This window comes from Pecten maximus, chromosome 3 (genome assembly GCF_902652985.1).
Source record: "Pecten maximus chromosome 3, xPecMax1.1, whole genome shotgun sequence".
NCBI classification, from domain to species: domain Eukaryota; kingdom Metazoa; phylum Mollusca; class Bivalvia; order Pectinida; family Pectinidae; genus Pecten; species Pecten maximus.
This window is the reverse complement of record NC_047017.1, coordinates 22,982,518-22,994,210: the sequence shown is the minus strand read 5'-3', so window position 1 is coordinate 22,994,210 and position 11,693 is coordinate 22,982,518. Positions and strand designations below refer to the sequence as shown.

The window sequence follows — 11,693 nt, the reverse complement described above, 5'->3', positions numbered from 1 at the left end:
TATGAGAATGTGTTAAACTATCCTAGAAAGTGTTTCCTCTAGGGATGTTCTAGGAACGGAAAAAACAATCATACCGAGCCAAAACTCTTTGGCAAAGTAGACAATGATATTGGATACCCGGGTATACTACCCAAATACAGAGCTGATAGTGCTAGGGTAAGTCGGTACAGTGGCTGATTCAGATGCTGACTTCAAAGATGTCCAGCATATAATCTTGGCCAGATAGTCTACCAATGCACGGTTGCTCATTAATATTTTACATTATACCTCATTTTAAAACACTTAATCTTTACTATGTCTTCACAAGTTTATATCTCAGGCAAAAGCGGATTGTGCGCTATAAATTTTGCACTTGATTTCACCTCAAAATAAAACCCATAGTTTAGATAAACAAATAAATTTTACTACTTGTAGTAAGATTTTTGTGAGGAAAACTGCACTTTGATTTGTGGTCTAAGGGAGATAACCTACCTTGTAACTAAATGCACAGCAGGTTACAGTCTGTCAATGTTTTGCCAGGAAACATATTGTTTTGTTTTTAAGATTGTTTCCTGTAATGACTTGTATCCATAATTGATTTGATTTTTAGAGTCTGACTACAAAGATATCCCTTTAAAACTGTCTGTATCATGGGCATGAGTGGTAAAGATGGCAGACACTTTTTTCCCCCAAGCTGCAAATGAAGGTAGAATGACTGTTTCAGTAACAAATACAAAATAACTAGTCATGGGGACAAACATTTTATTGTATTTTCATGTTTAACAAAGCCAAGATTTTAGTTTTACACATTCAGCAATCATTGCCATAGACAACATGTAAAAGCAGACATCTGTTGTTAAATATGCTTTGTTTGGTTTGGACAGACATTTTAAAGCAGATGGACTTGTCACGGCAGACTCATCATTGGAGGTTGGATGATTTCCCCAGACTTGTCATGGGAGGTCAGATGATTTCCCCAGACTTTAGCAGGCAGACCTGTGAGGACAGACTCGTTACGGGAGGTCAGATGATTTCCTCTGTTCAGTCCAGGACACTATCTAACCAGTCCTCCAAATTTTCTGTTTCTTTGTTCAGTTCTGATGAAGAAAATAACAACAAAAATATATCAGTACAATAACTGGGAATGTTCTTTTGTGAAAGTCTAATGTATAAAAGTTTGACAAGAGGGACAACAGAAGTTTTCCATCAAGGGTTCATGAAATGTGAATATCTAGTATTGTACATGGGATTAATTTTGAGAATATATTCATACACACAACATATGTTTTGAATTGGTTAAGTGGCTGTTTTTATGTTTTGTGTACGTGTTGTTATAGATTATATGATATCTTGAGATGTGCTGTGGTAATGTGTTCCTTAACTACCCGAGTGATTTACATGTTTATTTACCTGTGTTATGTATGTTTGTGAATTTTACCTGTCATATACATGTACAAATACAAATGTATTAATATATGTATGCTTTGTGTTTTACCTGTGTTATATGTGTATTGAGGTGATATGTATGTTTTACCTGTGTTATATGTGTATTGAGGTGATATGTATAATGTTTTACCTGTGTTATATGTGTATTGAGGTGATATGTGCAATGTTTTACCTGTGTTATATGTGTATTGAGGTGATATGTATGTTTTACCTGTGTTATATGTGTATTGAGGTGATATGTGCAATGTTTTACCTGTGTTATATGTGTATTGAGGTGATATGTATAATGTTTTACCTGTGTTATATGTGTATTGAGGTGATATGTATAATGTTTTACCTGTGTTATATGTGTATTGAGGTGATATGTATAATGTTTTACCTGTGTTATATGTGCATTGATCATAGGTGATATGTATAATGTTTTACCTGTGTTATATGTGTATTGAGGTGATGTATATAATGTTTTACCTGTTTTATATGTGTATTGAGGTGATATGTGTAATGTTTTACCTGTGTTATATGTGTATTGAGGTGATGTGTATAATGTTTTTACCTGTGTTATATGTGTATTGAGGTGATATGTATAATGTTTTACCTGTGTTATAGGTGTATTGAGGTGATATGTATAATGTTTTTACCTGTGTTATATGTGTATTGAGGTGATGTGTATAATGTTTTTACCTGTGTTATATATGTAGTGAGGTGATGTGTATAATGTTTTTACCTGTGTTATAGGTGTATTGAGGTGATATGTATAATGTTTTACCTGTGTTATATGTGTATTGAGGTGATATGTGTAATGTTTTTACCTGTGTTATATATGTAGTGAGGTGATGTGTATAACATGTTTTACCTGTGTTATATATGTAGTGAGGTGATATGTATAATGTTTTTACCTGTGTTATATGTGTATTGAGGTGATATGTGTAATGTTTTTACCTGTGTTATATATGTAGTGAGGTGATGTGTATAATGTTTTTACCTGTGTTATATATGTATTGAGGTGATGTGTATAATGTTTTTACCTGTGTTATATATGTAGTGAGGTGATATGTATAATGTTTTTACCTGTGTTATATGTGTATTGAGGTGATATGTATAATGTTTTACCTGTGTTATATGTATATTGTGGTGATATGTATAATGTTTTTACCTTTGTTTGATGTAGTGAGGTGATGTGTATAATGTTTTTACCTGTGTTATATATGTAGTGAGGTGATATGTATAATGTTTTTACCTGTGTTATATATGTAGTGAGGTGATGTGTATAATGTTTTTACCTGTGTTAATGTTTTTACCTGTGTTATATGTGTATTGAGGTGATATGTATAATGTTTTTACCTTTGTTTGTTGTAGTAATCCCTGTTTTATCTGGTGGGGTTTTTACTGTATCTTGGATACCTGCAAATTACAAAATGAAAAATATCCTGTTTTTTTTTTTTATGTTACCCACTTTGTACATATTTTTACATAAAACATCAGGTATCAAATCCTTTTTTCTGTAGCATTAATACTTGTTCTGCAGATTACACAGTCATTGATGTAGAACTCAATACACCTTTTCTTTTCATGTCTAATATCATATCAATGGTATTGGTATTCAGGAACAGATCTTAGAATATTATATTTGACCCCTATGACCTTGAAAGTAAGTCAAAGTCATTCCTGCTGTAGTAACAAATCTGATAGCCCTTCATATATGCATGCTATTGGCCCAATATCATTCCTTGGGCTATTTGGTTATTGAGGAGATGTCATTTGAATATTTTGTTACATTTGATCCCTGTGACCTTGAAAATAGCTATTTAACACATTCAAACCCTGTATTCCAGCATGCTATCAACCCAGCATCATGACCTTGGCCATCTTGAGTTAAAGAGAAGTTGTTTAAAATTTTGATAAATTTTGCCCCTGTCACCATGAAAGTATGTCATGCTAGGTCATTCAGTTAGCTATTTAAATTCAAAATATGACCAGAAGGTCAACAAAGGTTTTAAAGGCAAAACAGATGGAATATTCCTTCACATTTCCATCAATTATGACATCAATGACCTTGATGGTTGTGAAAACATAAACTCTGACCTTTACTATACACAATGATGTCATTTTATGCAATTAGTTCACTAATACTAATTAGATATTGCTTCTTATCTGCAGAACTTATATGTAAATGAAATGTTTTCTTAATCATATCAAGATTTATACATGTTCAAGGGGGAAAAGTCTGTATCTTGTAGGGATATCTAGGGTCCAATTATCAAATGATCTTTATTGATTCCATGCAAGTTTGATCTTTTCTCTTCTTTCCCCTTAATTATCCATTACAACAGTTCTGTCTACAATACAAAATAATGCTGATATATGCTCAAAGTTTTAGTGCTGTGTTTAATTATTTTATTGCTTGATTGCCTTTCAATTATAATTTTCATTCAAGCTTTGAAAAGAAATCTGTAAATAAAAATAATGATAACAGAGTTGAAAGTCAAAATCACAGCTGTTTTTGTTAAATATCAATCTTAAAGTCAAATATGAAACTGCTAGTAAACTAAGGAACATGAGGAACCTACATGAAACAGCAATACAAATCCTCAGTCAAAATTAAAGATGGCTGTAAAAAGTTTTGGTTTTTTAATCAATCTCAAAATTGAACATGTACATCAGAGTACCAAATCGAAACTACAAATGGAATTTGAAAAAAGATCCTTTCAGTATTGCTGAATGAAGTACAACATTAAACAAGAATCATTTAAGCTGACTAAAAGATTAACGAAGGAAGATTTGAAGTTGAATAGCAGATAATTAACTGATAATAGGGCTAAAATGAAGTTGTAATTTAAATGAAAATGTGTATACTAATGAAAAGCGTATGAAACACTGGGGAGTATTAATCTTAAAAAACTTACTATTTTGCTGAGTTGTCTCCCCTAGATCAGTGGAATCTGAAGGATTGTCAAGAGACAGAAGAAAGTCCAAATCATCTTCTAGGTTATTACTGGTCACACCTCCTGTCGTCTCACCTGTATTAGTATGTGTGTTAATTACAGGTGTTCTAACCACAGGTGTAGTGTTCACAGAGGCACCAACATTACATAATGGATCTTTTTGGTTTGATTCAGCAGCTGCAGATCTATGACAGACAGGTTCAGATTTAACTAAATGTTCATCTTTTTTCTGTCCAGGTCCTGTCCTCACTGTATCTACCACACTTGGTACTTTATCATTGTCAACTTGAGGCTGTGTATGGTCTGTTTTACAAGGACTTGTATTGTCCTGCTGTTTGATGTCCGAAGTGTGAGGACTTTTATTGTGAGGCTGTGTTACATCCGCCAACTTAAGATTTTGATACTGTAGCGTGTGCTCTTTGGCATCAGCTTCCATCTCCAGTATCTGTTCAGCCTAGAGAAAGAAAAGTAGAAATATTTATCAGTTTCTTTAAAGACATTTTCATTGGTTTATCACACAAAGCATATAAATTCTTCTCCAATAAAGTTGATATGTATACAGATATACAACAAGAGATCCCAGAGGGATCTTGGCGCCCACCATTGAATGATCTTTATAGGTTCCATGTCAGATTGATCTTTTCTCTACTTTTCCCTTCCTCTAAGTCTTACTAATCTGTGTAAATTCAGAAACAGCCCTCTAGTGCTTTTCAAACAACGGTAACCTATACATAAAATTTAAGATTTAGCGATCATGGCTGTCTGTTATTTTCGGATTGGTCCCAAAATGCAACACCAGGGACCAAGGGGAACCTACATATGAAATTTCAGAAAGATCCCTTCAGTACCTTCTGTAAAATAGCGATAACAAACTTCAATTGTCAAAATACAAGATGACTGCCTGTCGGGCAGGTTGTTTTCTGACTGGTCTCAAAATCCAATATGCATAACTAGGCACAGAGGGCAACCTACAAATGAAATTTCAGAAAGATCCCTTCAGCGATTTCTGATAAATAGCGATAACAAACTTCAATTGTCAAAATCCAAGATGGCTGCCTGTCGACCATGTTGTTTTCCGATAGGTCTCAAAATGTAATATGCATAACCAGGCACCAAGGGGAACCTATTTATGAAATTTGAGAAAGATCCTTTCACTACTTTCAGAGAAATAGCGATAACAAACTTCAATTGTCAAAATCCAAGATGGCTGCCTGTCGGCCATGTTGTTTTCCGATTGGTCTCAAAATGCAATATGCATACCTAGGCACCAAGGGGAACCCACATATGAAATTTGAGAAAGATCCCTTCAGTACTTTCTGAGAAATAGCGATAACAAACTTCAATTATCAAAATCCAAGATGGCTGCCTGTCGGCCATGTTGTTTTCCGATTGGTCTCAAAATGCAATATGCATAACTAGGCACCAAGGGGAATCTACATATGAAGTTTGAGAAAGATCCCTTCAGTACTTTCTCAGAAATAGCGATAACAAACTTCAATTATCAAAATCCAAAATGGCTGCCTGTCGGCCATGTTGTTTTCCGATTGGTCTCAAAATGCAATATGCATAACTAAGTACCAAGGGGAGCATACATATGAAATCTGAGAAAGATCCCTTCAGTACTTTCTCAGAAATAGTGATAACAAACTTCAATTATCAAAATCCAAGATGGCTGCCTGTCGGCCATGTTGTTTTCCGATCGGTCTCAAAATGCAATATGCATAACTAGGCACCAAGTGGAACCTACATATGAAATTTGAGAAAGATCCCTTCAGTACTTTCTCAGAAATAGCGATAACAAACTTCAATTATCAAAATCCAAGATGGCTGCCTGTCGGCCATGTTGTTTTCTGATTGGTCTCAAAATGCAATATGCATAACAAGGCACCAAGGGGAGCCTACAAATGAAATTTGAGAAAGATCCCTTCTGTACTTTCTAAGAAATAGCGATAACAAACTTCAATTGTCAAAATCCAAGATGGCTGCCTGTCGGCCATGTTGTTATCCGATTGGTCTCAAAATGCAATATGCATAACTAGGGACCAAGGGGAACCCACATATGAAATTTGAGAAAGATCCCTTCAGTACTTTCGGAGGATTAGCGATAACAAGAATTGTTTACGGACGGACGGAGGGACGGACGGACGGACGGACGACGGACCACGGACGCAGGGCGATTTGAATAGCCCACCATCTGATGATGGTGGGCTAAAAATAGTATTTTTTCTATTGGCTATACAAACTAGATACAGAATTTTCTGTTGCACATGTCATAATCATCAAAATCAAATGTTCTGATCAAAGTTGAATTTTCATTTGACCACATATCAGTATTGTCCTCTCCTCATTATAAAGATTATCTCCCCTTTGACTGTCATAATTATGTACTAATTTACCATATTTTCCCATCAGTTAAATGATAGCTGGTTCCTGCCAACTTGGTTACCGGCTAGGGAGATATTTTCTTTAGTTTATTTGGTAGAGCATTAGACCAGTCAGATAGGAGTCAGTGGCATTCAAATAAATACAATATATAATGACGATGAGTTCTGTAACAATATACCATAACAGATTTATACCTACACTAAAGAGATCGTGATCTACCCCCAGTCTGTGGTACAGAGGTATACACTGTAACAATATACCATAACAGATTTATAGCTACACTAAAGAGATCCTGATCCACCCCCAGTCTGTGGTACAGAGGTATACACTGTAGCAATATACCATAACAGATTTATACCTACACTAAAGAGATCCTGATCCACCCCCAGTCTGTGGTAAAGAGGTATACACTGTAACAATATACCATAACAGATTTATACCTACACTAAAGAGATCCTGATCCACCCCCAGTCTGTGGTACAGAGGTATACACTGGAAACTGGCGGCCAGATCAGATGGGTCTATAGTTAACAGCTTTGCATCTGTACACACACTTTCTCCTTCTTCCCAGTCCTCCTCTTCCTTGAACCGAAACTGAGAACTGGTGCCACCTGTCAAAAGAGATCAAATGTTAGCATTACAATTAAACAAACATCATGTTCTCTGTAAAAATCTGGGTCACAATGTTTAAATCGGTCACTACAGGTATAGTGATATAGCCAATGTATTATGTCGGATATATTTCTTGTCAGTCAACATACTGCTCCAATATCTGACAGGCAATACTTGTGTAGCAAACATATCTAAACATTAAAAAAAAGCAATTTACTATTATTGGCAAACTTGATAGTACCAGATGATACAAAAAAGATTACAATATAAGAATGATAATATCAATTGAAAACAACCTTTTAACACTCGAACTAACATGTAGCAACAAGCGACTTTCTGCCATACCAGCTGTATTTAAAAGGTTGACAAAATCCTCTCCTTTTTTCTGTGTCGTCTCCGTGTCCGGGGGAAGTATTTCATATCGTGCCCAGTTGCTGACAACTTCTCTACGCTTGAATGTCTTATGGACTTGTGCAGATTCTTGGTCATTGTCACTGCTCTGTGAATGGAAAAATTGTGTGTGCTACAAATTAGAAAATTTTTGTTTTCACTGTGGTAAAACCTGTAAACAACATGCTCACACATCCTCAACGCACTACTGAAAAGAATACACATGCAAGATCTTCAGACTGCATTTATTTTTATAACGTACTTGAAACTGGCTTTCAAAGAAAATACTAGAGGGATACATTTAGTTAAGCAACTTTAGTGAATTTTACATCTTACAATACATTTGTATGTTAAAAGAAAAATACTTTTCTTTCCATCAATGTCTAATGTATGTCATACATTGTAAGTTACATGAATGTGTATTAGGATTAAGGAAGGAGTAGTGAAAAATATCCTGCCCGTGCCATGCTTCGAACTAGCGACCTTTTGCTCTCCTACCACAAGGCTAGTCTGTGCTAAGTTCGTTACAACTTATATATATATATATATGTACGACCCATCTCATAAATTATTCTATCATTTTTAACCTGGGGTACTGAGCAGTACATGTACGTTTAAACTTATCTGTAAAAAATGTCAAAATCTATAATTTGTCAGAGGAAACTCGGATTAGTAACAGAGATTTATGGTTTATTAATCATAAACTACATAAAAATCTTACATCACTACCAGAGGACGAATGTGTGGGTTTTGCAGCACCAGCGTGAGAATCGGATTTTTTCCCTTCTAGTCTCTGGTCTACTTTCACTTTACCCTTTCCACCAGCACTCTTTGATTTCGGTTGACGTGAATCTTTCGACTGGTCATCTTTATTTATACCATGCTTCTTTTTATATTGAGTGCTTCTCTTCTTTTTATGTTCGTCTGGTCGCATATTTACAATGACATCAGTTGAGTTTTGTTAAGCAGGCGATGAAAAGAAAGCACAGCGTGTTGTGTACTTCCGGTAAGATGAAATAATTATGAACCCGACAAACGGAAATGAATTTCCGGATTAATAATGGAGGCGATGCAGGACGGGATTCATCACAGGTGCCTGACTTGTTTTATAAAATAATAATATATAGATGAGACATGTACGTTTTTAGCTTGGTGTAAAGTGTACTCTATTTAATATTTATTGATTCATTATTCTAATAAAAATCAGTGATTTAAATAACAACGTAGATGAGATCAAACTAAATCACATTGATTTATTTCAATTGATTTCTGTTTTACCACTGATTGGCATCAGCACTTTTGTTAATTAACCTCACCATCATCAGATGACAGACTATTCAAATAGCCTTGTGTCTGTGGTCATTGATCCGTGATTGGGGTGTCTGTGTTCGTCTTTTTTCCTTCCTTAAATTACATATAGTCTTGTTATCTCATAATTTCTTGAGGCAAATTGTACTGGGTATCCACAGGTCTTTCTTGGTCTCTAGTTGTGCCCTTTTGATTTTAGGACCAATTATAAAAACAAAATGGTTGACAGGCAGCCATCTTGGATTTTGACAAAACAAAAATTGTTATTGCTATTTCTTTAGAGGTGCTGGATGGATCTTTCTCATGTGTAGATTCCCTTTGGTCCCTTGTTGTACTTTCTTTTTTAAAATTTTGACACTGATCATATAATACATAAGTATTATTTTACCAGGGTTTCATCAGTTTTTTAGTATAGGACTGATAAAGATCATTTAAATGTGGGCAGCAAGATCCTAGAATCCCTTGTTATGTTTGGTTTTCCAGAGGAGTAAAGATAAAAGCTAACTACAATGTATACATTAAGTGGTTTTTACTTAAACATATTAATTTAGGGTTTGATGTACACATAAGTATGTACATTGTAGTTGTGTATGGAGTTATAATCAGTATAATAGCTGTATATATACATACATGTGTCTAAAGGTCTCTGATGTAAGTTATTTATCACATGTGACATGAAATGAAAGTAAGAAATATGTATTCAAAATCTTTTGATGAAATAACTGGTCCCAGAAATAGAACTATATTGTTGTTCCAGAAAGAATTAAATATTAGTGGCTTTAGACTAAATATCATCAGGAGTAAATTTGATGGTATTGACTGTAAAATTTGTCAACAGTCAATCAGGGTCCCTGATAGAATACAGTGATAATTTTGATTCACAAGATGACCTCTAATGATATTATGCAAATTAAATATCTTGTGTATCACTTGCAGGACCAACAGTATTCATTGTTCTGGGGGTTTTCTTGAGTAAATCAGCAGATAACCAACAAGAGTGTTGTTCTATATAATGTAATATTCCTTTATTTTATAGCAATTGTGAAACAAGTTACATCAACTTATGTTAATCATTCTTGTTAGCCTGGATGGAAGCACGTGAGAGTCCTTACTGTGGGAGGAAACCAAAGTACCCGGCGAAAACCCATGTTGTAGGGCAGGTGACCCCATACCTTTTCACATCTGAACAGCCAGAACAGGCCAAAATCAAACCCTGGCCACTTGTGCCAGTCCGACCACCTGAATTCTTTATGCCAAAATGAGACAGTAATTTTAAATCTCATAAATGATCATAAAATCTCAATTCAACTAAAAAGGAAATTCTCAAATAATCAGATGAGTATTTACTATACCACTTTTAGCAATTGCTCTGTGTTTTAATTTTTCAGACTGTTTTAATGGTGATTTGACTGATGAGCGAGTTTCCATTGGTGTTATAAATATCCTTTTGTACATGTCAAAGGGTAAAGATGATCATATTTACCCTTTGACTACTTGACTTTACGGCCGGACTCTTGTATTCCTTGTGGAATCTGTCGACCGGGTAACACAGAACTATACCCTTTACACTTAACGATGGATCTCCCACCTCCCGTATATTCTTTTGTACATGTGTAAAGAAATTCTCTTACTGAGTAATATACTATATACCTATATAAATAGATAATTTTAAGTTTAGGATCACAATGAGTGTAATAAACTACACTTCCTTAAAAATAAAATTTATCAATTACTCAAACACTGATATGAAAGTCTTAATGAGGGAACCTAGCCAAACACTAAAGTCAAATATATTATTAACATCCCAAATGATATTTCCCAGTACTTGATTATCTTAACCTGACTACCCAAATTATCATCAGAGCTTGAATCCGATCACATGAAACGTTTCAATAGAAGAGTTGTATGTACAGATTTTTTTATTATTAAATTTTCTTTACACTTGAATGTTGATTTCATTGCTATCATGGCTAGTTGTTGGCTTGTTTACATTTATCTGAAGTAAAATGAAAATGTATAAAAAAGGATTGTTAAGAAGTGAATGAAAGCAGTTTGAAATAGAAATATGAAAAAGCATTCATTATGAAGGAAATAAGAAAGTGGCTATACATGTATATGGATATATGTTCCTTGTGCTCCATTCATTGGAATAATGCTAAGAAATGACAAGGTCGTGCCAGAATCAAGGTATTCAATGTTTGAATGACCTTGTAACACAGAACTCAAATGGACCAGTATGTACACCAGACTTGACAGCCTTACCTGCACTATTGGCCTGACACATTAATCATATCATCCTGATTTCAATGTTAAAAGTTTATTTTTTCTTGTATATTTTGTATGAAGAATATGACATTTCCTAGGTAAGATTTTTCATTAATTTCCCCCAGTTTTGTCAGTACTAGAATGCCAAGCAGTGTGTATTGTTAGATCTAGTATGGTATAATAAACTGTATCGGTTCATTAATTATAAGTGTCACCGACTATAGGTGAGTGGCCCCACCTGATACTGCCAGGCAGGTTAAGTCGTCGCCGCGGACACACAGGTACCAGTACCTAATCAACATCCCACCTGTAACATTTCTCACCTTATGTATTGTATTATTTAGTTGAATTAATTTAAAGTTTGTA

The 11,693-nt window shown here is 34.7% G+C and overlaps 1 protein-coding gene across 1 annotated transcript; it reads right to left on the bottom strand.

Annotated features, from left to right (window-relative positions):
• Window positions 1-724: 724 nt before the first annotated feature.
• On the bottom strand, window positions 725-8,767 carry LOC117323599 (cell death regulator Aven-like). The gene is made up of 6 exons (XM_033878911.1): window positions 8,476-8,767; window positions 7,710-7,863; window positions 7,197-7,363; window positions 4,329-4,821; window positions 2,767-2,826; window positions 725-1,076 (listed from the first exon to the last, which is right to left on the bottom strand). The coding sequence occupies exons 1-6, from the start codon at window positions 8,686-8,688 to the stop codon at window positions 1,021-1,023; spliced, it is 1,143 nt and encodes a 380-aa protein (XP_033734802.1). The 5' UTR covers window positions 8,689-8,767; the 3' UTR covers window positions 725-1,020.
• Between the last annotated feature and the right edge of the window lie 2,926 nt (window positions 8,768-11,693).

What these genes read in the sequence shown, in the direction of transcription:
- LOC117323599 (XM_033878911.1), bottom strand. Translation starts at nt 8,688, where the DNA reads ATGCGACCAGACGAACATAAAAAGAAGAGAAGCACTCAATATAAAAAG. An exon ending in CAACCTTTTAAATACAGCTG is followed by an intron (nt 7,364 to 7,709) that starts GTATGGCAGAAA and finishes CTCTTTTGACAG; the next exon opens with GTGGCACCAGTTCTCAGTTT. An exon ending in GATTACTACAACAAACAAAG is followed by an intron (nt 1,077 to 2,766) that starts GTAAAAACATTA and finishes TTTCTTCATCAG; the next exon opens with AACTGAACAAAGAAACAGAA.